At 30.9% G+C, this 27,980-nt stretch overlaps 1 protein-coding gene across 3 annotated transcripts; it reads right to left on the bottom strand.

Annotated features, from left to right (window-relative positions):
• Nucleotides 1–1,140: 1,140 nt before the first annotated feature.
• Nucleotides 1,141–18,017, bottom strand: LOC134723420 (uncharacterized). Of its 3 annotated transcripts, none has more exons than XM_063587038.1 (4): nt 17,928–18,017; nt 3,237–3,352; nt 1,899–2,121; nt 1,141–1,304 (listed from the first exon to the last, which is right to left on the bottom strand). In XM_063587038.1, exons 2-4 carry the CDS (start codon nt 3,330–3,332, stop codon nt 1,249–1,251), a joined length of 375 nt encoding a protein of 124 aa, XP_063443108.1. In that variant the 5' UTR covers nt 3,333–3,352; nt 17,928–18,017; the 3' UTR covers nt 1,141–1,248. The 3 variants fall into 3 exon arrangements, with proteins under 3 accessions (XP_063443108.1, XP_063443107.1, XP_063443110.1); XM_063587037.1 differs by lacking the exon at nt 17,928–18,017 and adding an exon at nt 5,923–6,165; XM_063587040.1 differs by lacking the exon at nt 17,928–18,017 and adding an exon at nt 4,844–5,018.
• Between the last annotated feature and the right edge of the window lie 9,963 nt (nt 18,018–27,980).

The raw sequence follows: 27,980 nt of genomic DNA, 5'->3' as shown, positions 1-27,980 counted from the left end.
TGTGCCTGATGTTCATATGATGAAATCATAATCTTTCAGTCAGTTTAATTGAAGTCTGGAGCTGGCATGTCAGTTAACTGCTAGTAGTCTGTTGTTATTTATGTATTATTGTCATTTTGTTTATTTTCTTTGGTTACATATTCTGACATCAGACTCGGACTTCTCTTGAACTGAAGTTTAATTTGCTTATTGTTATGCGTTTACTTTTCTACATTGGTTAGATGTATAGGGGGAGGGTTGAAATCTCACAAACATGTTTAACCCCGCCGCATTTTTGCGCCTGTCCCAAGTCAGGAGCCTCTGGCCTTTGTTAGTCTTGTATTATTTTAATTTTAGTTTCTTGTGTACAATTTGGAAATTAGTATGGCGTTCATTATCACTGAACTAGTATATATTTGTTTAGGGGCCAGCTGAAGGACGCCTCCGGGTGCGGGAATTTCTCGCTACATTGAAGACCTGGCCTGTTGGTGACCTTCTGCTGTTGTTTTTTTATTTGGTCGGGTTGTTGTCTCTTTGACACATTCCCCATTTCCATTCTCAATTTTATATTTTACATAAATTTACAGATTGAATATAAATTGAAGAAAAGCCAACCTATCTATATTTTGAATATTTTGTACCGTTAAAGCTGAACAGTAAGTGTAAGTATTTTTTTTCTCGCTTAACTATTTGGATAAGATTTGATTGTTAATACCAGAAGTGATTTCATATTGCCTACAAATATACGTCAAACCCTTAAATTGAACAAGTGTAACGCACTGAGCACTATAAAAGACGTTCTTGTTACAATTGCAGTTTGGAAGTAAATATAAGTATTGGCGTACACAATCTTAATCCTGTATCTATGATGAATTTATTTACATATTCAAAAGAGCTATTAGTTTGAAATGAAATGTATATGAATATATAAAGGCAACAGTAGTATACCGCTGTTCAAAACTCATAAATCCATGAACAAAAAACAAAATCGGGGTAACAAACCAAAACCGAGGGAAACTCATTAAATATAAGAGGAGAACAACGACACAACACCGAAACACAACACACACAGAAACAGACCAAGCATCAGACAAAACACCACGAGAATAACAAATATAATGAATAATGAATATATAACTTGGAATAACTTTAAACAAAACAGTCAGTCATGTAAGTTTGGAATTTTTCGAAGCTAACTTTACATTTGCTCATTTAATAATGCAATGCTTATAAAGCGTACATATGCTACTGTCTAATAACACCACATGTTCATTTCCTCTTTCTGTTTAACTGATTTGTTACTTTGTGTAGAGCTAAAATTGCCTCTGAAAATAGAAAGAAATAAGGAATTTATGTCAATTAGAAAGTTCTATCAGCTTAGTTCTGATTTTTAGGACCCATTATTCAATTTTTCTAGCGGGATATTGTTTTGTGAAAAGAAATAGTTTTAGTTACATTTGTAATCACATTCGTTTGTCCCGGTGCCCTTTATATCGGTATATATGTGTGGACAATTTTCTTATTGCAATTCAGATCATATCTTCTTAATTTTTTTTTAACTTTCGAGTAATTGTGTGAAGAAACAAGCCATTTGTGCTCTAAATTAACGCTTTCGTGATCCACAAAGTTTTGTGTTTCGTTATGGAACTTGATTTGTTTTAAGAAATCTGCTGCAAGTGGTTTTTTTCTATTGGTAAAGTTACTTTTTTCTAGAAAATATTCTAACTTCGAAGTATATGTTATCTCAATATGTTATAAATAAATACATAAAGTTTACTAAACTTGCTATAACATAACTGATGTAAAGATTATCTCACGAATTCTAATAATGTTTTGAAATTCACACAGTATTCTAACTGGTGTACATTATCAAATAGATTTTGTTTATTTTAAACTATTTGCATGTAGTTTTCGATTACCTATTTCGCCAAGTCTTCCATCTTTGTCCGAATCTCCTATATTCATCAATTTTATTGACATTTTTGCAGATTTATCGAAGTCGAACTTTATATGATGTCGATAGAAGTTGTAAATTTCATTGCTGTCCAAGTATTTGTCTTTGTTGACATCTCCAAGTTTAAATAAGTATTCTGCCAGAGCAAAATCACCAAATAAACCTTCTTGTCTCTTTTCAACTGTTTCCTACAAAAAAGATTATCGCATCTGTATTGATTAATATTTTGCCTCTTGAATTTAAAATTAAAAAAAACCCCAGATAATATCCTTTAGAAACTTTCAAGGTTGTGGGAACAGTGGAAAATTCCAAAGTAGCCTCATTTTGAAATCTTGTCATCGATAATTAGATATAAACATCATCATTAACTTAACATATATTTTGCTACAAGTTGTTTTTACAAAGATGTTAATGTAGAAAACAGATGTTTGGTTAAAGTTGTTGCTCATAGGAAATGAAATTAAATCAATCAACTATTGCATTAAAGTATATTAGTTTTTTACGTTCCGGTTCGTTCGATGTGGGGTTCGATGTGTCCGGTTGTATGACGTCGGACATAATAAATGAACCCATGACTTCAGTATATTATGTGATTATAGTTATCAAAGGTACCAGGCTTATAATTTAGTACGCTGGACGCGCGTTTCGTCTACATAAGACTTATCAGTGACGCTCAAATAAAAATAGTTATTAAGCCAAACATGTACAAAGTTGAAGTGCAAAAATGACCACATAATTGATATTCATGTCAACACCGAAATGATGACTACTGGGCCTGTAATACTCGCGGGGACGAAACGTCCACCAATAGTTATCAAAGATACCACGATTATATTTTAGTACGTCAGACGCTCGTTTCGTCTACATATAAGACTGTTCAGTCGGAGGCTAATATCTAAATAGTTATAATGTCAAACAGGTACAAAGTTGAAGAGCATTGATAATCCAAAATTCCAAAAAAGTTGTGCCAAATGCGACTACGGTAATCTATTACTGGGATAAGAAAATCCATGTTTTTTGGGGATTTTCTAAAAAATCAAAGTTAGTAAACAGGAAATTTATCAAAATGATCACATAAATGATGTTTATTTCAACAATGGTATCGATCCAGTGGTGGTGTAAATAGTTATCAAAGGTACTAGGATTATAATTTAGAACGCTAGACGTGCGTTTCGTCTACATGATAACAGTTCAGAAAATCAATATAATGTGTATAGGTGGACGTTGAATATTTGTCTTTTAATGTAAAATTTTATGTTTTGTTTGTGATAACAATGAGTCTCTACATTTACTTTATACTTACTAAATTAAGCTTCTGTTCATTGAAATATGTTTTAGCAAAACTGTGAGCTGACATAAAAGTAACAGTGCACAGAACTAGAATACTATTGACTCTCATTTTTTGTCTATCTTAATAGTCTGAAATAAGAAAGTAACAGTGCACAAAACTAGAATACTATTGACTGACATTTTTTGTGTATCTTAATAGTCTGAAATAAGAAAGTAACAGTGCACAGAACTAGAATACTATTGACTCTCATTTTCTGTCTATCTTAAAATTCTGAAATAAGAAAGTAACAGTGCACAGAACTAGAATACTATTGACTCTCATTTTCTGTCTATCTTAATAGTCTGAAATAAGAAAGTAACAGTGCACAGAACTAGAATACTATTGACTTTCATGTTCTGTCTATCTTAATAGTCTGAAATAAGAAAGTAACAGTGCACCGAACTAGAATACTATTTACTCTCATTTTCTGTCTATCTTAATAGTCTGAAATAAGAAAGTAACAGTGCACAGAACTAGAATACTATTGACTCTCATTGTCTGTCTATCTTAATAGTCTGAAATAAGAAAGTAACAGTGCACAGAACTAAAATACTATTTATTATGTTTTGGTGAAAAAAATAAGTTTTATAAAAAACTGAATTTCATGCTACTCCATATTATTTACACTTTAGCTGAAAATTTCTGTTTGGATAATTTTTTGTTTGTTTGTTGTTTATGTTGTGTGTAGTTTATGTATTCGAGTTTAGTTTTCTGTAATAAGTTAAAACTTCAGTTTCATTATGTATATCTCTTTTATATTCATTTGAAAAAAAATTACTGTTTGCAATAGCATTAATTGTTCTAAATAATAAGGATGTTCTTATCCCAAGCATAAAAACATAGCCTTTTCCAACTTTTGATCTTCAGTGCTGTACAACTTTGTACTTTTTTTCTCTTTCAATCTTTTATATCTGGGCGTCACTGGTGAGTCTTGTGTGGACGAGGCGCGTTTGTGGCGTATTGAATTTTAAACCTGATGCTTTTTGTTATCTAATACTCATGTGTTTCTTTGTCTAATATGTTCTCCTATTTATTTGTATTGTAGTCCTGTAATACTATGTTATATTTAACATTGCCATTAAAGTGCGAGGTTTGGCATGCCACAAAACCAGGTTCTACCCACCATTTTTTCCTTTAAAAATGTCCTGTACCAAGTCAGGAAGATGGCCATTGTTATATTATTGTTCGTTTCTGTGTGTGTTACATTTTAACGTTGCGTCGTTTGTTTTCTCTTATTTTTGAGTGTAAATTCACATTGCGAAAAGACGTGTCACGGTACTTGTCTATCCCAAATTCATGTATTTGGTTTTGATGTTATATTTTTATTCTCGTGGAATTTTGTCTGATGCTGGGTCCGTTTCTGTGTGTGTTACATTTCAGTGTTGTGTCGTTGTTCTCCTGTTATATTTAATGCGTTTCCCTCGGTTTTAGTTTGCTACCCCGATTTTGTTTTTTTGTCCATGGATTTATGAGTTTTGAACAGCGGTACAACTGTTGCCTTTATTTAAAGAAAATATTGTTTTGTTGTTATTAGACCCTTATCGCTAGCCATTTTATCTTGGACTCGTGCAATTACTTACGTGCATTTCACATTATATCATAAATCATCATATATTTCCACCAACATTAAAATTTTGTTCTCGGTTGTTAATGGCGTTACATCTATATGTATTTATACATCAACATGAACTTGCACTCAGCTAGGATTGTTGTACATGGAAAATAGCTTGTTCAAATATTTTAATACATGGAATAGGTCAACATTACTTAGTAAACTATAAAGTTACATATTACAATTAAAATTTGTATAGCCAGAAAAACTATAAAAATATACCAGGTAATACTGGTTCCTTCAAAATTACCGCAGCAGTCGTTAAGTATCAGAAAATGAACTACACAGCATAGTCCACTGGACGTTTAGCAAACATCTAGCAATCAATCGATCAATGTTTATTTTAAAGTTTCATTTTCAAATATATCGAAAAACTTTTTCTTTCAATAATCCCTTCCTCAGTAATCATTCCATTTTTTTGTGAGGTATAATGAATATAAGGAAGATAGGCCGAAATCATCGCTCCATGAAATCTACCATCGCCATCAGGATTGGTTTTTTTTTTTTTTCAATACATTTACAGTGTCTAAGTTTCATAATTTATTGGTAATATCTCGATCTATCTACCATAGATCCCTCTTGACTCGGGTTTTGAAAAGAAACAAATTTAGTTGTTTACCTTAAAGTTCAATAAATGAAACGGTAAACAAATGTTAAAACGCCAATTCAAGTTCTTTATTAAAGTCAACTTAAAAACTGTAAAATCATATCGATTTCCTCTCTGTTGATACTCACGAGAGCTGTCATCAAACACTGGTATTGGTCCGGCCCATTAGTGATATCTTATTATTGATTCAAGGACTTGAGCTTCAAGTTTTCATGAAATATGAGCTAGACATCAAATTGATGAATAAATGAAGAACCATTGAGTTTCTTTAAAAGATAAAACATCAATTTTCTGTTGTTTTTTTAGGAAAATAATTATCGTATTTGTTTAATTAATGAACGTCAGATTACAAAGAGGTGATTGATAGAATGACTTGAAATTTAAACTGACCATATATCTTTTAAAACTTTATGAAAACAATGATATTTTATTATGCTTACCCCTGATTTATGAATAAGATAAGAGACTATTCCACACAGCATAAAACAGTTTCTATAAAAAAAAAATGCTGCGATCATTAAAATGAGAAATGACTGAAATATCCGAGAGGAGTGTGTAAGGCAAAAATCAACGTAACATCATTGAATGTCTTTGTTTACGAGTTTTAATTGGAAAAATATTTAAGGTGCGAATTATTTTAATATCGTCGTCATAATAATTTAACGACCACTAAAAATCTTGCACCCTTTTAAATGCGATATTATTGATCATTTTTGTTGTCTCTGAAATTAAAATGGACCCTTGAGAGAGTTAACCTATCAACCCTCTTTAAATAATAAAGTGTTTTGTAAAATTGTCAGCGTTGATTCAAATTTAAGCCAGGATATACGTAATCATGGCACGACAGGAAGAAACATATCAAGTTATCCGTAATTAAACGCCTTTCAATTCCCTCAATAAAATATGATAACAGTTTTTTTCCAGGCTTTATCTTATATATAGCTGTTCATAATGATATTTTGAATATCTGTACAATATTATTAAGATGGTAGTATATGAACAGGATGTTAGTGTAAAAATTAAGTACTACTATTAATTTGCTCCTCTATCAAAAAAGTGTTTTTCTGTCGATGCCGTTTGGATCAAGTACATTTATTAAAAAAAAAGAGATGTAATATGATTGCAAATGAGACAACTATCCTTTACTTCTCAATAGAAGTGAATGTAAGCAACTATAGACAACCATACGGCTTTCAGAAATGAGAAAAACACATACTGTGTAGTCGGCTTCAAAAGTCATCGACATGAAAAATATGAAACAATTCAACTAACGATCTAATTTGAGAGAAATATGAGAGAGAGCAATAAAGACACATTTAGAGTGTGGCGGGTTTATACACGTTTGAGTGCGCAAACCATCCACTAACCTGGAACAGTTCAACATAACAACAAACTATGAAAATAAGTAGAAAAGGGCTTTACTTATCAGGGCCCAGTTTCACGAAGCTGTCTTAGGACTAAGACATTGTCTTAGGATGGTCTTACGACACATCTCAGTCCTAAGTGGGTTTCACAAAGTGGTCCTAAATTGGGACATCTCTTAAAGTTGGTCTTAAAGTTAGGACAACGCGAGAGGTGTCTTATGATGGTCTTAGGATAGTTATACGTTTATTTATACAAATTACACTTTTTTTTATATTAATTTTGAAATAAATATCTTATTATCATCTAATTATCTATTCTCCTGTTCCTGCTTTTTAACGTAATTTTTCTAGATTGACGGATTATCATGATTTGTCAACAATGTAAATTCGATGTATAATTGATATCAAGATTGCACGATTTTATCCCTTAACCTTTTATAACCAATAAAGTCGAAATTGAATTCAACTCACTTGTACCAAAAAAAAATATCATTTTATATTCTTGTTTTCTTAATTTTTCATAAAAAAAATCATATTTACATTGATGTATTGTTTGAAGGTAATTTATAAATAAATGACTTTTACTTTTTATATATTTATTTTGCAAATTATGTCATTTATATTGATCAATAAGTTTAGAATAATTTATGGTAAGACATACTACATTTACATGATTTTTTTCCGTAAATCATATTTATATTTGAAAATTTAAAGAACTTGAGACAGGTTTAGGATGTCTTAGCTAAGATCATCCTAAGACAGCTTCGAGACGAGGTCTGAGATATGTCCTAGGATAGTCATAAGAGGATCATAAGACATATCCTAAGATATGTCTTATGACATGTCTTAGGATAGCTTCGTGAAACCGGCCCCAGATCGATACAACGCAGAACAAAAATTAACACAGATCTGACGTGGCAGGGTATTTATACATTCCTCTCAACGAAAAAAACCCACACAATGCTGATTTAAGAGTACTCGCAATTACTGACAGCAAGTTTAAAGCTAAATAACACTAATTTATTTTTCAGACTTGGTAAACAAAATTACTGTAAAAAATTGGATCCGTTCGAGATAAGTTGACTTTCTACAGATACAGACAATTTTCAAACCAACTCATTATATCGATAGTTGAAGAATTAAGAAAAGGTTTAAATAACGAAATCTCTGACTTAATAATTTATTAAGCTATATACAGAGTGTGGCCATAAGTATTCGTCATTTGAGATTTTTCGCTATATATTATATATAGAACTACATTTTTTCAAAACCATATTTTGGTTTTATTTTGAGGAACTTGGTTCCAATAGAAGCAAAATTGTCACAGGTTTTATATATTTGTTTGTATTCTTTTTGTGGATAATTTTCTTTTTTTTTTAGAAAATAAACACAAATATTATTTTTTCTTTTCAGAAATTCGCTATATATTCAACCAAATTTAATTATGAAATTTAATTGTATGTGTTCATTTCAAAAGAAAACAAAAAGCACCTTAAGACAAAACTATGACCAAATAAACAAACATACGTTAGACAATTCTTTACGGCCTTGTTGATACAAATACAACCATAAATGCCTTCAACATATTTTTTCTGAAAAAGCTGTTTCTATATGAAATATATAGCAAAAAAATACAGGTGACAGATACTTTTGGCCAGATAGTCTACTGTATATATTAAAATCCTTAAATTCCAAAACAACACAACTGACACGGGTGTGATATATAAACATCGGAGGAAGATTCCAAGGGAACATCACCATCCAAAAAGGAAAATAAACAATAGGGACAGAAAAATCGCCAATTTTGTCGTAAATTTGGATGAAGAGGCTCTCATGTAAAATTGAATTTATCTTCATCTAAGAAAGGACAGTTAATGCTGTAAAGATTTTTTAACAAACAATATCACCAAGATAACGAAAAGATGGCTGTGAATTTGTCAATTTAATATAATTTAGGGGGGTCTTTACTGAAAAAAGTAAAATCACAAAAATACTGTGACGTTCTTTGACATACCCCTGGTTCATCAACCTTCTACTCATACACTTATAACGTTTTGCAAAGTCTGAGTAAGAGCTGCAAGCTCTTGAATATCGAATAAGTTGGGAAATGTATATATCATACATGTATACAGGTGAAGTTTCGTAAGGGACATATTTACATGTTTTATTTTTTACCCACAATCCATATATTGCAATAGTAACAAGACTGATCGTATTCATTAAAGTATGTATTAAGCTGTACACTGATATTTTTTTTATAATTTTAAAACCAGACACTGAAGGAGATTTTACCCGTTCATAGTGGACATTAACAAAAATATGGTATCATTCTGGTCCATTTAATGTGCATAATTTTTCTTACTAATAACTTAATTGCCGTTATAAAAGCATCACTTCTTTTGTATAATCCTAATATTTATATCTCTTGCAAACAAAAATTACATTGATTTTATAAAACTGTTTATTAGCAAATTTTAATGACTTCGTGTGGTGACATTTTGTCAGGGACACACCTTTTGAAATTAGGTACATGCCATTTTGGTTGTTTTGGAAAATTCAGGAATCAATATCTTATCAATCCTCTTTATATTAAAATATAAACTGGTTCTTTGCTTAAAATGTTAAATTTAATTCAATGTACTGACTGCACAAAAAAATATTTGCACAGATCAAACACATTTTTTTAAAAAGTTTTGATAGAACTTATTTCAGAAAAAGACCGAGATTTAAAATTGTATAGAATGTCTTTAAGAATCCACATATGGTTAATACCTCTACGCAAGTAAACATTTTAAAAGTATTTCTGAAGACCTTCTTTCACTGCAGACAGAATATTAATTAATCTAATGGACAATTCTTTGGTGGAACATGAAGATGAGCCAGCAATATACCGTTGTTTGTACGGAATTTTATGAAGCTTTGGTATCCAATACAAACAAGGTAAGTCCTCCGATTTGGTGTTCAATGTAACGTTTATTAAAACCATGAAGGACTTATGATTTGACCATAAACTGTGATTTATAACAGTACAGGAACAAATCTGTTATTAAAGTGCAAAATTCGTGCCCATAAGAATAACTTCTCGATAACATTTATTGCAAAATTGCACATAAATGTTATCAAGAGAGAAAAATTACAGCTTTAATCATTCATCTCATCACAGGAGGGATATGTAGCATATTTAAATTTTTCATTACAGAAAAAGAGGTAGTTCCATTATTGAGAGGACTTTTCGAAAATCAAGATGGGCACCACTCCAGGGAATGTATGTTTTGTTCAATCACGCACTTTTTAAAGCAATTAAAATTAAGTTTATGGTCCGACGGTCTGAAATGCTGTTTGACTGGGGCAAGTGACTTCTTAGAGACACATTGCTCTGCCCATTGATACGTTTGAGGAAAGTCTGTTTTAACTTACTAACATTTTAGACCACACACCGAACATTCTAGAATGTAAATAACATTCATACTTTAACAGATCACATTGCAAATAATTCTATAATTATTTTTGATGGCCTTACTTTGGAATGTCGATGAGTGATACACATGTAGACAACATTTGAAACGTTTTATTACCATACTTTATCACCAATTTGCAAAACCTTTATTCAATTCCATGTATTACATAATTTTTACAAATAACTGTAGAACTATTAGTTTAAAAATATTTAATCGTAAATGGTAAAATCATATGCTCTCCAAACACCCGAACCTCTTATCTAGTTGAAAATAAACTCGTCATAGATACCAGGATTAAAATTTTATATATACGCCAGACGCAAAAACTTGGTTTTATTTCATCTTTCGTCTTTCATAATGCACAATGGACAGCAGTCCAAAAAAAAATATCAGCATTTCGTAAATAATTTCTAAAAATTATTTTTTACCATTATGGAATAAATTAGCTACTTGAAGTTATAATAAAAAAAATATTGCCAATCACCGATCGTGTAATACATGTAGATGCACAATCAAATTTAAAATAATATAAATACCATTGATGTTGAAAATAACACAATCTTAGTACAGAGATTTATGTTAAGAAGTTAAAACAAATTACGAAACAATTTAGATTTCAGCACGAAAATATTATTTAAATACTGTAGAATTATTCTTTTTTGAAATCATTCCTAACCAAACGTAATTTAATTGTGCTTTGATAAATCTTTAAGCATTGAAGTTATTTATCTTTCGATCTACAAGTTTTATCCCCAAAGAGCATGTATATGAATTAATGTTTATGTTCTCAGGAGAAGCTGTCATAGTTTATTGCCAAATCCAGAAAATTAATTCATATGATGTTATTCATGTGTGTGTTTGAAATGAAAATTTGTTTAAACTAAAATTTTATTATCTTAAATACGCGTTAAAATTTATTTCCTGCATCTTTAACATTATCAACCTAATTTCATCCTATGAAAAAATGAGCAACTATAATAGAAGTAAGTGTATTAAAATGTCCATTACCATTTCATTTACAGGAGGGATACTTAATACAGTAGCACATTTGTAAATACTAGTAATTGTATGGTTACAAGGAATCAAACCTCAAATTTTAGTCATAACCAGTTTCCCATATAATACTGTTTTAAAACTATGAATTTCGAATTACAGTAGTAGTCTTTGCGAAGGATTAAGATTATTTGAATATCCAGCTGTGCTTTTAAACTTCAAAATAGTAAAAAAGAACACCCGAAAATGTAATAACATCATATTTTGTAGGCGTGGAAAGACGATGTTTTTGTTCCAAGTAGCAAGGGATAAAAATGTTTTTTGTAACAATATTTCCGGTATTATTATTAGCTCACCTTTCCTAAAAGGAAATGTGAGCTTATCTCATCACTTGGCGTCCGTCGTCGTCGTCGTCGTCTGTCGTCGTTAACAATTTTTCAAACATCTTCTCCTCTGAAACTTTTGAATGGATTTGGATGAAACTTAGCATGATTGTTCCGTAGATTATCCTGCACAAAGTTTGGGCTTCGATTTTTGATCCGTCAAAAAACATGGCCGCCGTTACTTAAAATAGAACATGGGGGTCAAATGCAGTTTTTGGCTTATATCTCAAAAACGAAAGCATTTAGAGCAAATCTGACATGGAGTTAAACTGTTCATTAGGTCAAGATCTATCAGCCCTGAAATTTTCAGACGAATCAAACAACCCATTGTTGGGTTGCTGCCACTTAATTGGTAATTTTAAGGAAATTTTGCAGTTTTTGGTCATTATCTTGAATATTATTATAGATAAAGATAAACTGTAAACAGCAAAAATGATCAGCAAAGTAAGATCTACAAATAAGTTAAATGACCAAAATTTTCAATTTACCCCTTAAGGGGTTATTGGTCTTTCAATGACAATTTTTCACAATTTGTTCATCATATTTGCTAACTTTAAAAAATCTTCTCCTCTAAAACTACTCAACCAATTTCAACCAAACTTCAACTGAATGATCAGTAGGGTGTTTAAAATAAAGTTTGTTTTTTATTTTCTATTCGTCAAAAAAACATGGCCGTCATGGCTAAAAATAAAACACAGGGGAAAATGCAGTTTTTGGCTTATATCTCAAAAACTCCAGCATTTAGAGCAAATAAGACAAGAAGTTAAAGTATTTATTAGGTCAAGGTCTACCTGTCCTGAAATTTTCAGCCGAATTGGGGAACTGGTTTTTCAGGTATAATGCCCCTGAATTGATGATTTTAAAGAAATTTGCAGTTTTTGGTTATTATCTTGAATATTATTATAGATACAGATAAACTGTTAATAGCAAAAATGTTAAGCGAACTAAGATCTACAAATAATTTAATCTGACCAAAATTGTCAATTGACCCCTTAAGGATTTATTGCCCTTTAAAGACTTTTTTTCACAATTTGTTCATCATGTTGACTTACTTTAAAAAATCTTCTCCTTTGAAACTGCTGTATCAATTTCAGCCAAACTTAGGCTAAATGAGAGTCAGAGTATCTAGTATAAATTTTATATTTTATTTCCTTGTATGCCAAGAAACATAGCTCCTATGGCTTAAATAGAACATAGGAGAAAAAGATTTTTGTTTTTGCTTTCGAAGAAAATAGGACGATTCAAAGAACATTTAAATAAATTGAAAAGCTAAAATAATCATTGATGAGAGATTTACCCAAAAACTTTAAGGTGAGCGATTCAGGCTCTTGAGAGCCTCTTGTTGAATATAAGGTCAAATTTGCAACTGATCATATTGCTCTTTAATTGTTTCGATTCTGATAATCCTTGGCTTTCTAATTTTCGGCTTTGATCGTGCCTTAGGAATATATATTCAAAAAAGCGCATTAGACCCATGATACAAAATGTACAAATTCTTGTTTTATTTTTATAACTCTGGGTCGACACTGTTGCTGGTGGTCTGCCAGCCCTCGGAGGTAGTTGTTGCGCAGTAGTCATTAAAGATTTTGGCGAATCATAACTCTTTCATATCTTAAATGATCATTACATGCCGAAAGACTTACCTTGTTTGTATTGGATACTGTTACTTCACGAAATTCTCTAAAACACAACGGTTTATTGTAAGCTCATCTGCATGTTCGAGTTAAGAATTGTCCATAAGATTAACAAAAGTTCTGTCCGCAGTGAAAAGTTAAACCACAAGAATACTTAACTCCGAGGAAAATTCAAAACGGAAAGTCCCGAATCAAATAGCAAAATCAAGAGCTCAAACACATCGAACGAATGGATAACAACTGTCATATTCCTAACTTGGTACAAGTATTTTCTTATGTATGAAAGAGGGTCTTCAGAAAAATCTGTGAAATTGATTTCTTGCGTAGTGGTATTAATCATATATGGATTCTCAAAAACTCTGGATCGTTTGAAATTTGGATCTTCTCTGAAATTAGTTCTATCAAAACTTTTGATTTTTCAACCCTATATACCACCATACCCCATGTAAAATTGACAAATTGTTTTAAAGAAACAATCCTAAATGCTTTTCAACATTAAAAGGATAGAATATTTTGTTAATAGTGAACTTAAAGGTCAAACATATACACAGAGGACCAAGTGATCAGTATGCTTTTGTTTCTTTATTTGATGAATTCGAAGTAGAATTTTTCAACAAATTGTCGGCATATAATTCAAATGGGAACGAACGGTTCATCTCTCCATGCCTACCTCTTTTTATTTTCATTTGAGTCGGAGTTTCTTCAGACTGTTATCAAAAAGCACGAAGATCAAAGTAGCCATTTATTTCACAATCAGATATGTTGATTATGTTCTTTTCATTAACAGTCCAAACTTTCATCAACATATCACACAGAAATGAAAATTAAAAAAAACAACAGACACGGCTTCTTCCCCCTCATTTTTAGACTTATAGCTCAAATTTGACATACACGGTAATCTCAGTACCAGAATCTATGATAAACGAGACGATTTTAATTTTCAAATTATCAATTTCCTCACGTTAGTAGCAATATTCCTACTTTACCTGCATATTTAATTTACATTTCCTAACTAATTCGGTATTCAAGAGCTTGCAGTCGCTATATAGATTTTGTAAAACGTCACCAGTGTCTGAGCAATAGGTTGATGAACCAGGGTGTATGTCAAATAACGCCTTCTCCATCGGAAGGTACAAGAACTTGTTCATGAATATTTATTACCAACTTCATAAATTATCGTTTTGAAGTATAGATTCTAGGTACTCGTGTTTATCTTTTCAATATTGTGTTAGTATTCTTTCATTTGTTTTTTGGAATATAACTTTTACTGTTTATTCTATTTTTGATGATATCCATTTTACATGGCTCAGTAATTATACATTCCGTCATTGTGCTGTTGTGCTGTGGTAAAGTTTTGTATTCATGTCTTTCATATTTGTTTGTGTGCTTTGTCTATATGCCTTTTTGTATTTCTTTGATTCATTTGTTATGAGTGATTATGATTATAACACAATTTTGACTGTTGTACCCCTATTTTGACACTTTTACATTTCATGTCAGTTTGTTTTGTTCACACATTGTTGTCTATATAATGGAATTGTATGCGATTATCATACAAGTGGGAAGTTTACTTAGCAACAAAACAACGTTTAATCCACCATTTTTTACACAAGAAAATGAATGTACCAAGTCAGCAATATGACAGTTGATATCCATTCGTTTGATGTGTTAAGATTTAGATTTTGACATTTGATTAGGTTTTTTTTTCGTTTTGAATTTTCCTCAGAGTTTTTGGGTGATTTTTCTTTTCAGGCAGTTATCATCCTTAGTAGTCAACACTTTTTTAACATCCTTTTATATAATAATTATGTATTTTCTATTATTTCCTATACACTAGCCATATACTTGTACATTCCTGGTTAACTTTCGATTTTGGATACATTATAAGTAAAGTATCTCTCAAGATAAAAGGATCATTAACAATCCTTGTAAAAGGAGAAGGGGATGTGGAATTTCAATACCTACTTAGATATACATCTTAGAAATGAGAGAGTTTCCATTAATATGGAAAAAAGGAACATTTTCCACAATATGACATTCAATTACATTTCATTTCGGTTGTGTCCATTGGAGATAGTCACGTAATAAATAAAATTTGTCATTTGATCAAATGTTAGAAATCATGTTTGAAATAATTTTCTGAATTTCACTTTTGAGAAGACACTTTGAATACTCATGATATGCTCATGATATTGTTCATATGTTTATATCAGATTTCAGTTTTTTTATTGTTTGTTTCGGTAAACGTGCAGTCGCAAATAATTCTTATTCAAGACGAGAACATGTCAACAATAAATTTAAGAGAAAATTTCTATTCGAATTTAATTCAATATTTAGTATATTTCAAATTTTAGAATGATCTAAGTCAATTTCAAAACACTTTTTTTAATATAAGTTATTTCTTTCTCTGTCTGCATTGTATTAGTAATCATATCATAGTTATCATTTGTAAATATTCAAATCTCTATTCATTTGCCTGAACTTGGCATCTCTGATTGACAACAAAACATTGAACTTGAATATATACTTGATAATTTGATTTTTTTATTTAGCACTGAAATTGTTAAATCAATTGTTTGTTTTAAAAATATCTTTGTTAAATTTACTTAAGAAGAAACTCATAAATAGCAAATATTAATCCATCCTAACAAGATCGAACTGAAATTTGAAAAATAATTATGTGATCTTTTTTTACAGATTTAATAAATTGAAACTTCTAAATTTCTTACTAGTAAATTTAAAGGGGAAAAAACTGTTATCTAAGATAGAATAAAATGCTTTGAACGATCGTAAAGCTAAATTTACATCTTCTCAGCTTTAGACTAAGAGTGATAATTATAAAAAAAGAAGATGTGGTATGATTGCCAATGAGACAATTCTTCACAAGAGTCGAAATGAAATAGAAATAACTATTAATCATATCTATGACTACCCCCCTCTTTTTTTTTAAAAAGTTTACCAGTAATTATTATCATATAATACGTTTTATTGGTTCTTACCTACAGGCATAGAACTTTGGTATCTTGGATTTGCCCCATCCTATTGCATACTCCGTCCTCAATAGGGGCACCCGTTTAGCTGTATGTGATGTAGAAATACACATACGTGCTCGTATATATAACAATAGACAAATCAGAGAACTATAATTTGTTTGATTGGTACTCTACAATCTATGTCATACACGGAAGTTATTGCCCTTCCAAAAAATAATGTCGTGCATTTGATAAATACAAGTTTTGCTGCCTTTGTTTATTTTATTTTCCTAATATAAAAAAAAGGTATTAAATGAAATTAACCTTTCAGATTCTTCGTATTAACCATTTTTCAAACCAGTTTATATGACTTTGTTATATTATAGTTCGATCGTTTCTGTGTGTATTTCATTATAACGTTGTGTCGTTTGTTTTCTCTTATTTTTAAGTGAAAATTCACATTGCGATAAGACTTGTCACGGTACTTGTCTATCCCGAATTCATGTATTTGGTTTTGGTGTTATATATATGTTATATTTGTTATTCTCGTGGGATTTTGTCTATGTGTGTTACATTTTAGTGTTATGTCGTTGTTCTCCTCTTATATTTAATGCGTTTCCCTCTGTTTTAGTTTTTTAACCCCGATTTTTTTTTTTTTTTTTCATGGATTTATGAGATTTGAACAGCGGTATACTACTGTTGCCTATATTTAATCGTCGATAAATTGATGACGATCGTGTAAGCTAGTAAATCATTTGCGATAATTTTAGAGACACTTGAGTGTGTCCATTCGCCGTTGGCCTTGGGTAAATATGAGATAACACTACCTTAATTCTACTGCTATAAAAAAAAAAGACATCAAGCGATGATATTAAAAAAGACCAGAAACCGACACCTATGTTAATTTCATGTTTATGTATTAATCATGCTTTATTTGGGAATTCAATCCACACAGAAGATAGTATCTAATGAGTGATAACTCTTCAATCAGCATGGATAACATATTCATTGTGTGATTTAGATATTATACTTAAAACGGTAAGGATTTCTCTACGAAATAGTTAATAAAAGACACTGACAAATGGTGTTACCATAACTGATGTGTTTTGGTTTTAAGCATTTTACATTCAGATCTAACACCATAAGGATAATTTCTTAAATTTATGTCTCTGAACAATGTGAAATAACCAAACTATCAACTCTTGATCTCGAAAACGTTACAAAACAAATTGTTGTAGTATCTCTTTACAACATCAATCAATATAGACTTCCTTTTGGATTTCCGTTTAAATTGTTTTATTTTTGTTATTTTAGGGCCTTTGACTGTTGGCTGTGCGGAATGGGTTCTACTCATTGTTGAATGCGGTACGGTGATCTAAGTTGTTTATTTTTTTGCCATTTAATCACTTGTGAAGAGCTTTCTCGTTGACAATCATAGCACATATATATTGTTGAGTTACAGCTATTGTAAACACAGGAGCTTTTTTTTACGTATAAGTATCATCAACTTATTATTATTATTATTATTATCATTATTATTATTATTATTATTATTATTATTATTATTATTATTATTATTATTATTATAAAAAACAGAAATAACCTTCGAATATCTAAAGAGAATGATTTTGAAGTTCTTACCTAAAACCGTTTCTGCACATCTACCGTATGTCAATCTGAAATCAGCAGTGATATTATTGATATGAATTATATATAGGACATCCTATTAATTAGTAATTGAATTCTATATTCAATTAGATTACAATAGCTTCACAATTTAACAGATTGCAGTGATTCGTTGAACAAAGTTGTAAATTATATGACTTTGCGATTGATGAAGTCGTTTCATTATTTTTCAATCGATTATAATGTAATATAAATGCAATGTTTTTCCTTAATTCTAATTTTGTATTTCAAATTTCATGTTAAAATTCAAAATTTGATTACACCTACATCTGCATTGATAGGAAATTATGTATGATATACAATTATAATTTTATAATGATAAAACTATATGTGGTAGATAAAAATGTTATGTAGTGAAAATTGTGAATCAACAGTGCCATCAAAAGCATGAGTTCGAAAAAAACAACCAAATACACTGTACTTTACATTTCATTAATGATAATTTTACATTCTATAGTGATAATTGTTTGGATTTATTTTTAGAAATTTCAAATTTTTAATTAAAGTTTGAGAGGAATCAAATCGTATCGAAATCTTTCCTTTATATTTGCCTGACAACTTGATTAAAAATTTAGTGATAACCCAGAAACGAGTTTACGCTGTTTTTGCATTAAAGCTTCGTTTGAGAATATAAAATCTCTTTGATTTTTTGTAATTTTCTTTAGAAGACGAAGCTCTTTCAATTGCTTATTCTTATTGTCACAGTATTTTGAAAGGTGAAACCATATGCATATAGCATGACACTACTTTAATATCTAACCATGATGTTATACAAATAACATAGGAATAACTAGCATTTGATTGTGAAATAACATTCTTAAGAATATAGAACACTTTTTATACCAACAATTCTGATTCTGATTGATTTCCCATAAACATAGAAAAAATCTAATTTGTTATAGAATCCAAACCTGAATGTATTACAAGAAGGATAAAGTGTATGAGTTACAATGAGACAGCTAAACATACAAACCAGATAACAAAGATATGAACAGTTACAGGTACCATATTGTCTTCGACAAAGAGCTATAAAAATACCAGGTCGTCAGATTAAAAAAAAAAAAAAAAAAAAACTGGTATAAATAAGTATGGAATGAGTAAAAAGAGAAAAACTTGAACATTAGGATTTCGATATAGTTTTTTTTAAATGAACTTTATCATATATTTAATAGAAAAATTAAATAAAAAATGGGGTCACCGTTCATTTCAGTTCACAATTTGCCCCGAAAGAAGCATACAATTTTGTTAATGCCCTTTTTTCTGTTGAACTAATAGGAGAAATTTAATTAATATCGAAATAAAAAAATAACCTGATTACAGAAATCGGATAAATTTTACAATGGTTTAGTTTATGTACAACTTATTTTTTATATAGGTCACCGATGTGTTTAAAAGATATGTCAATTTTAATGCCAAAAATGCCAACAAAGGGAGATAATTTGGATCTTTTTCAAAAATATAAACATTTTAAAAGTCATCTGGGGTCAAATCGAATCGATTGTTTTGGTTGATGTTTGTACCATATCATAAAGTAATAACTAATATTGTAATAAATAAAATTTGTAATGAAAAAACAAATGTTAAATTTTTTGCTGAAAATTTTGTACCCGCGAGCCTCCTTAAGAAGATATAACCAACGAGTGGTTGTCAAAGTTATTCTTCCGATATGATCATTACATATTTGGCATAATTGTTCTTTCAAGTAATAGTATCACGGTTTGGTCGCTTGGTTGTCAATTAGCCGCCTTTGGACGTAATTAGATAATATATGTCATATATGGCATTTTTCTTTATTTGATAAAACGATAATCATCAAATAATTTACACAATTACGATTACTTTTATTATAATAGTTGTCAAAATATTCCTTTGATAAAAGATAGCGACTGGTTATAAATAGTATCTTCTGGTATCTTAAATCGTTCGGTTTGCATGCCATATGCATTTTTTTAAGGAAATGTGGTATGATAACAAAATTAAAGAAACAACAAAGGCCATCGACATAAACAACTATAGTACAACGTACGGCTTTTAACGATGAGCCAAATACATATCGCATAGAAGGGTATGAAAAGCCTCGGCCTGACAAAAACTTAAACAAATCATAAGAGAAAACCTGATTTATGCTTAAACATTAGATGACAAACAAATATGACAATAAGCAATCACCAGCAACTTCTGAACTATCTTTTCCTAACTTTGAAAAGGGACATAGATAATACGATGGGGGTTAAAAAAAAACTTCACTGACCTTGGACAGTTATTTAACAGCGCAAGATAAGAAGAAACTGTATTTATGAGTTGAAAGTGACGTGTCTCATCACATGTACAAAACACCAAATCACAAAGTACAGATCTAATAGAACTTACAGAAACTAAAAGAAAATTCTAAACAAATTTAAATAAAGTGATGAACCATAGTGTTTCAAACAATAGAACAGTTAAAAATTTATACACATTAAAATGGATAAATGCAAGGACATCAAAAGTTAATTCACAAATATACTCATCTCTGGGGAAAATTAAAAAAAAGGAAAGACTCTAATCAAATCCCAAAATCAAAAGCTGAAACACATCAAATAAGTGGATAACATCCGTCATATTCTTGTCTTAAACAGACATTTTCTAATGTAGAAAAGGGTGAATTGAATTGGTTTTATAGCGCTAAACCTGTCACTTGTAGGATAGTCGCATCACATTCCACTAAATTGACAACGATGCGTGAACAAAACAAACCGACGTAAAGAATAAAAAGGTCAAAATTAGGGGTACAGCAGTCACCATTGTGTTATAATCTTAATCACAATAAAAACAAACAAATATCTATCAAAGAAGCACAAAAAGGCATACATCAAATTAACAACCTCATTCACTGCTTTCTTATTTTTGTATTTTATTTATGTATGCAAGGATGTGAAAAAAAGTCTAAAAAAAGCATGCCCTCTGCAATATTTATATTTAATTATTGACAGAAAAGGACATAAGTATTTTAATAAGACTATCACAAATCATTTTGTATATGCATCACTTGTTGAGTTTTACGTTGTCACGTGTTGTGTAGATCTCTAACATTTAAATAAATACATATATCATCAACATCACGTTTAGTCTTCGTGGTAAATTGTTTTGCATCTTTTGTAAACATCTTTTGTACCACAAGAAAATCCAATTATTTATGATCTATAATCAAGAGAAATAATAAGTATCTACGAAAAGACTTTTACAAGTAATATTCACGAGTATCGAAATTTCTTACAAACATGTTCTTTTTTGTTCTTTAAATTGCACGGCGATTGACCCGAACAACCGTGGCATCATTTCAATGGTCAAATATTTGCTTTATAGTATATGCAATCCAATGGGAGTTTATACGTTCGTGATAAAAATTTGAAAGCGCTACTAAATAAGCATAATTTGCATAATTAATTATATCTGAATTAAGCACTGTATATCTTCCTCCAAAGTTTTGATTAATTTTGCAACAAAAATATTTCAATCATAAGGTGAAATACTGAGCGGTAGTTGAACAACATTTTTCGATTTTTATCATTTGTGTTATAAATGGTCTTGAAGTCAATTTGTGATTTATATAATTTAAAAATAAAATGAAGACACAATTGAAACTATATTTGTTAATATATGTTATGCATGGATTATAACATTTCAATAAATAAAGGCAACAGTAGTATACCGCCGTTCAAAATTCATAAATTCATGGACAGAAAAGCTTATTAGCTTGACGGTACCAATCTAACTTCATCGGATACTTTGGACTGTCTGTTCACGTCTCTCTAACATTTATCTACAGGTAAAGCCATTCTAGTTCGAGAAATGTGATTTTTTCCGCATTATGAAATTACCTGTACATGGAAATGTTCGGGCCATATTAGTATTTGGACCGTACGCGTACGCGTCTGTTTTTTCTTTCTTTTTCCATTCCTTTTAAATTCGCATTTCTTGAATTTCTTCTAATTTCCAATTATTTTCACTTTACTGATGTGTTAAGGATGTACACCTCTGAGGAGCCAAAAATTTCTAGAATTAAACTTTTTTTCTTAACCTGATTTTTAGGTTTATAAGACTGTAACAAAACAATTGGTGAACAAAAAATCATATGGTGGTGTGCTTCTTTTTTTGCTATGGCCCTTTGAAAATGCCCAATTTTGATGATTTTCTCACTTTTCATCGATTTTTACCGATTTTTGGGCTATTATCGTGAAAAAAATCACAGTTCCACAATTAAACTTTTTTTCATACTTTCCAAAAAGATGAAGTGGACCAATCTGAATAAATTTAACTTACAAAAACTATAGGTAGGTGTTAATATAAGAAAGTTTTATCATATTTTGATGCTTTTTTGTGTAAAATTTACCATACCGCCAATTTTGTATTTTTATGATTTTTCTCATTTTAAAGACCAAATGCATATTAATTCAACTTTTTTGTTATAAATGATTGAACAAATACATATCTAAGAAATTTGAAAAGACCAAAATGAGATGGGATGTATATTATTCTGGTAAAATCATTTTTTGTATCCCTCACCCATTTTCTAAAAATTTTGACTAAAAAAACCTGACTTGAATGGTCGTAAAATTTGAAAACTGGATTATTCAAAAACCGTTCATGGTAAATACACAATTTTTTCACAGAGTTATGTTTGATTATAATATTTTTAAAATTCATTGATATTTTCCACTTCTATCATATGTTTTGGAAATAATTTAAGAACGAGATTTCAACGAGACTGAACGAGACTGAAAAGTCAGAAGAATACATCCTTAATACTCTTATTCATTAGATCTTACAAAAATAGTGGTTTCTACATTAAAATGAGAGACAGCACGTATCAATTGCTATAATCGTAAAAAGAGAAGCATGAACTGATTAACATAACAACAGTAAAGTTATTTTTGAAATGATAATGAAATTGATTTTACCAAAAACAAATTGAAACACCAAAATAAAGTGAAAAGGAGGGTTAAACACTCTAATTGCTAATGCGTAAATATTCGACTTCTTCCTTTACACTGCATTAAGTTTTTTTCGAAGTCGACATATTGTGTTTTGTAAATGCAAAAATGCTTCTACTATAATTTGAAAATTTATTTTATTTAATAAATCAAGTTAAATCATTACCAAATTATAATCTAAGTCAAAATTTCATTTTTAGAAACTAAATTTAATTTATGACGACTTGAAGGGCTATGATTTATACCTTGAAGTGCTATGCTTTATACCTTGAAGGGGTATGCTTTACACTGCTTAAGAAATTAAAACAACACGATATAAATTTCATGAGTCCGACTCGTTTTTCTGGATTTACCTTCATCAGGAACGCTAAAATCTGTTTAAATGAAAGCCAAGTTCGTCGTACGACCATACGAGTATATATGCATATGATCATGACTATATGCGTATGGTCCAAATAATGATATGGTCTATAAATTTACGTACTCCTTTGGAGGGTTTCATACCTAGTATGTTCATCTCTTCACAAAACATGCAACGGTCTGAATAGAAATATTCCAAATCGTCTTAAGTATAATACACAATAAAAGTGAGCAGACATACGGCCGCTTCGTCAACTAGCCAACGACTGCTTGTCAACAATACTGTTTGTATAATCCTACTAATGTGTCAGCAATTCATAACATTACTTAAAAGTTGCTTTTGGTGGTATCTCAACTTCTGAATAAAGAGGTTTTGGTTAAAGAAAGCTTTCAACCGTGCATATTATTAAATCGTGTGATTACCATACATATGTAGAGCCACAGTCATCAACTATAAATTTACATTACAATTGTAAACATATGATGTTCAAGGTTGTACATAATGTTAGAATATTTGTTTCAATTCCAGATAATATTTCAACCTAAAAGAAGATAATTTTAATTCTTTATCTATATCTATAAACAAACTCATCATAGATCCCAGGATTAAATTTTGTATTTACGCCAGACGCTCGTTTCTTCTACAAAAGACTCATTATTGACGCTCGAATCCAAAAAAGTTAAAAATTACAAATAAAGTACGAAAATATCATTCGGGTTTATAAGACTTTTGCATAATTTTAAATAAACTTTTCCTAAAATGTGATTAACTCTATCCTTTAACATCGACAATATACAGTGAGACACCAGCGGTGTACCAATGTTCAAATCTCATAAATCTATTGAGAAGAAAAAAATACTAGTTGGACAGTCAAACTCATAGATTGAAAATAAACTGACAACGCCATTGCTAAAAGATAAAGAGACAAACAGACAACTAATACTACACAGAACACAAAATAGTAAACTAAAGCCTAATCAACACGAACCCAACCAAAAACTGGGTGTGATCTCAGGTGCTCCGGAGATTAAGCAGATTTTGCTCCACATGTTGCACCCGTCGTGTTGCACATGTTAAAAAGTATAATTCATTGGTGAAAAGGGATGTGGATTTTAGTTACGAAATAAGGAACATACCCGATATCATCTGCGAAACGGTTATTCCATAACGGTTAATCAACTCGTGATGGCGTCCATTGAATTAACTTCGCCATTTAAGTTTCGTTTAAGAGCTTCCTTGTTAGCAGCAATCTCCTGGTATGAAACAAAAGCCCGGGAATATCGTAGCAATTGGGAGATATATACTCCGTATGCAGGCGCTGCTGGAATGTTGGTACATAAAGATGGAAAGTTCACAATTCGGAGGCTGAAATCATCTCTTTTGCCGTGAAGTTTTATTTTCAACCGACCCATTGCCAATTTTTACATGTAGGTCCAGATATGAGGCCGACTTAACTGTATCTCTGTTGTATCCTTTATCTCTAGTTGAATGGGATATATGCGTTCAACATAGTCACCAAATTTTGAATTATTTAGTGAGAGAACAACATCTATATAGCGGAAAGAAGTGTTGAAGGATTTTGCTAACTTTTTTATGACCCATTTATGGGCATTATGTTTTCTTGTCTGTGCGTCCGTCTATTCGTTCGTTCGCTATTTCGTTTGTTCGTTCGTTCTTTCGTTCGTCCGTGCGTCCGTCTGTCCGTCCGTGCGTCCCACTTCATGTTAAAGTTTTTGGTCGAGGTAGTTTTTGATGAAGTTGAAGTCCAATTAACTTCAAACTTAGTACACATGTTTTCTTTTATTTGATCTTTCTAATTTTAAAGCCAAATTAGAGATTTTCACGTTTGACTGAACAAGGAAAATGGTAGGACATCCGTGTACTGGGGACACTTTCTTGTTCTTCCTAAGAAGTTCCTGTTGAATTCAGCCTCAAAACAATAAAGAAACAAGTCGGCAAGAAGAGGGGCACAATTGGTTTCCATTGGAATGCCGACAGTCTGTTGAAAATCACGTCATTCAAACGTAACAAAGATGCTGTCAATCAAGAAATCCAGCAACTTGATAATGTCAGTTTCAGGGAAGTTTTTGTTAGGATTAGAGTAATTCTTTACAAAGTAAGATTTGTGCCTATCTACGACAAGATACTTGTATCTACGTTCGCCATTCTTTTTTTAATACCTGGTTCAATTTGTCTTTTAGTTTGGAATGGGGAATCGAAAAGCCAAATGTTTTAATACTATTGCAAGACGAGAGAGTCTTAGATTGTATGTACTCTAAAAGATCTTTGGAAGTTTTTAGTATCCACATCTGATTCACGCTACCTCTGGGAATGGCAGTTTCACAAAAACTTTGAAGCCCAGCTTTGATTGCTGATACAATAGGTGTTAAGAGGTTTCGTGGAGAACCTGCTCAATGCTCTTAAACTTTGTACTTGTTTGGCTCTAAAAATATTTCGATACGAGCGTCACTAATGAGTCTTATGAAGACGAAACGCGCGTCTGGCGTACTAAATTATAATCCTGGTACCTTTGATATAAAAAAGAAGATGTGGTATGATTGCCAATGAGACAACTATCCACAAGAGACCAAAATGACACAAACATTAACAACTATAGGTCACCGTACGGCCTTTGATAACTATTGGAAGACCTAGCAATATACTGTTGTTTGTATGGTCATTTATGTAGTTTAGGTATCCCAATTCAGTGATGGAAGATCCAGTTCTTCATCTTTATTTGAAAGACCAAAGGAACATAGAATAGACATATGATTATCCAGGATTTCCACTTTGGTAAGTGTCGTGAGGGTAAATGTTGAGCTTACAAATGGAATGGCAATACCTGATTTATTTATCAAGCAGTTTATATAATGAGATGTACACACAAAAACGATGTTGTTCGTGTCTTTATGTGTGTAAACAACATGATAACAAGTAAAAACTGAGAGAATCGCATGAATTCAAAAAGGAACGTGACACGTTGAGTTGAAACGATAAGTTAAAAAGAGAATAACAATAGGGAATGTGTCAAAGACCCAACAACCCGACCAAAGCAGAAAACAGGCGAAGACCACTAATGCGTCTTCAACACTGTGAGAAAATCCCGCACCATGGGGAGGGCTTCAGCTTGCTCCTTTTAAAAAGATTTGTACGAGTTCATAGAAAACGGACATCACATTCAACTGCAAGACATATATATGAACTAAAATTTAAAAAAAAAGAAAAGAAAAGAGGCTCCTGACTTGGGACAGGCTCATAAATGAGGTTGGGTCAAACATGTATATCCACACTAAAAAAAAAATCAAAATCTAGAAGGACATAATTATTACAATCACAGATACCTATTCCAGTTTCTTAAGATTAAAGATTGCCGCTAGTGAGTTGAGACACTGACAAATCATGGGGACCGGAAATATAATGTAAGAACATGCATGGACAAGGTCAGGAATTTTGATTTCAGTCGTATTTGTTCATAACTAATGTGCAACAATTACATCACACCTAATGAAGCATAAAACTTGAGATATATGTAAGAGTCTTACAATGGAAACAGAAGGTATTCTTCTTCTGAGTAGTGCATTTTAGTTGAAATGATATGTATGTTTTGAGTGGGCACTCACTTTTGTCCAATGACTGTAGTGATAAAATCTTGGTTCTTAAAAATATAAATACATCTAATGCGGTTATATAGATAATAAAATAGTTACATTATAAAATGACTACATTTATAGGGTTGAGTTTTAGTGCTAATAAGATAGGTACAACATTTCGATCAATGCCACTGCTAGTAGACGTTTTGTATCTAGAAATATCGCTAGCCCAGTTGTCATAAATGTTTTGACATAAATTATAATTGACCACATCATTTTTTACATTTAGTGTTGCATACAATTGAATCATTCGACATATTTTTCCGTCCCAGGCATAGACAGCCTTAGCACAACTTTCTTTTTTTTTTAATGCTTTGTTTTCAATGATTTACTTTGTATTTGATTATGTCTTTATACTGTTTTAATTCAAGCATCACTGATGATTCTTATATCGATTCAAAGCAAATTTTGCTTGCTCCATTTAGATGAGATTCGGACGCGAGGGTCTTCAACTTTGTATACTTCTTTGGTATCCAACTGTTTTGATTCGAGCATCAATAGTGAGTTTTTTTAAACTGAAACACAAGGCCGGTTTTCCAAATTATAATACTTGCATCTTTGGTGTGTTTTTTAAATACAAAAGTAAAGTACGATACCCGAATAAGTTTGTTACAATCAAATAATCGTTAGGTTTTTGGGAATGTAACCAGTATGTAATACATATAATGCATTATTTCTACCATGCTACATCCACACGGTCCATTTTAAAACCAAACATGATCAACAGTCGATTGATATCAATTGTTGAATGCCAAAACAAAAATCATTTAATGGAAATCGTCTTTTGTTTTCTAGAATGTTTCTATAAATTAAAAAACTTAAAACATTATTGCAAAGTAAATTTTGATATTGTTTCGACTATTTACTTTTGAAAAGCATTTCATATAAGAATTCTATGATGACATAGATAAATATGAACAAGGCATATTGACATTACCTATCAAAGTTTTCTTGTCACATTAATCAGATTCCGAGTAATCGTAATCAAAGTTCTAGGAAAATTATTTAATTACTCTAAATCAGT

The sequence above is a fragment of the Mytilus trossulus genome, chromosome 6 (genome assembly GCF_036588685.1).
Source record: "Mytilus trossulus isolate FHL-02 chromosome 6, PNRI_Mtr1.1.1.hap1, whole genome shotgun sequence".
Taxonomy (NCBI): Eukaryota; Metazoa; Mollusca; class Bivalvia; order Mytilida; family Mytilidae; genus Mytilus; species Mytilus trossulus.
The sequence above is the reverse complement of the archived record's forward strand: the minus strand, read 5'-3'. Positions and strand labels throughout refer to the sequence as shown.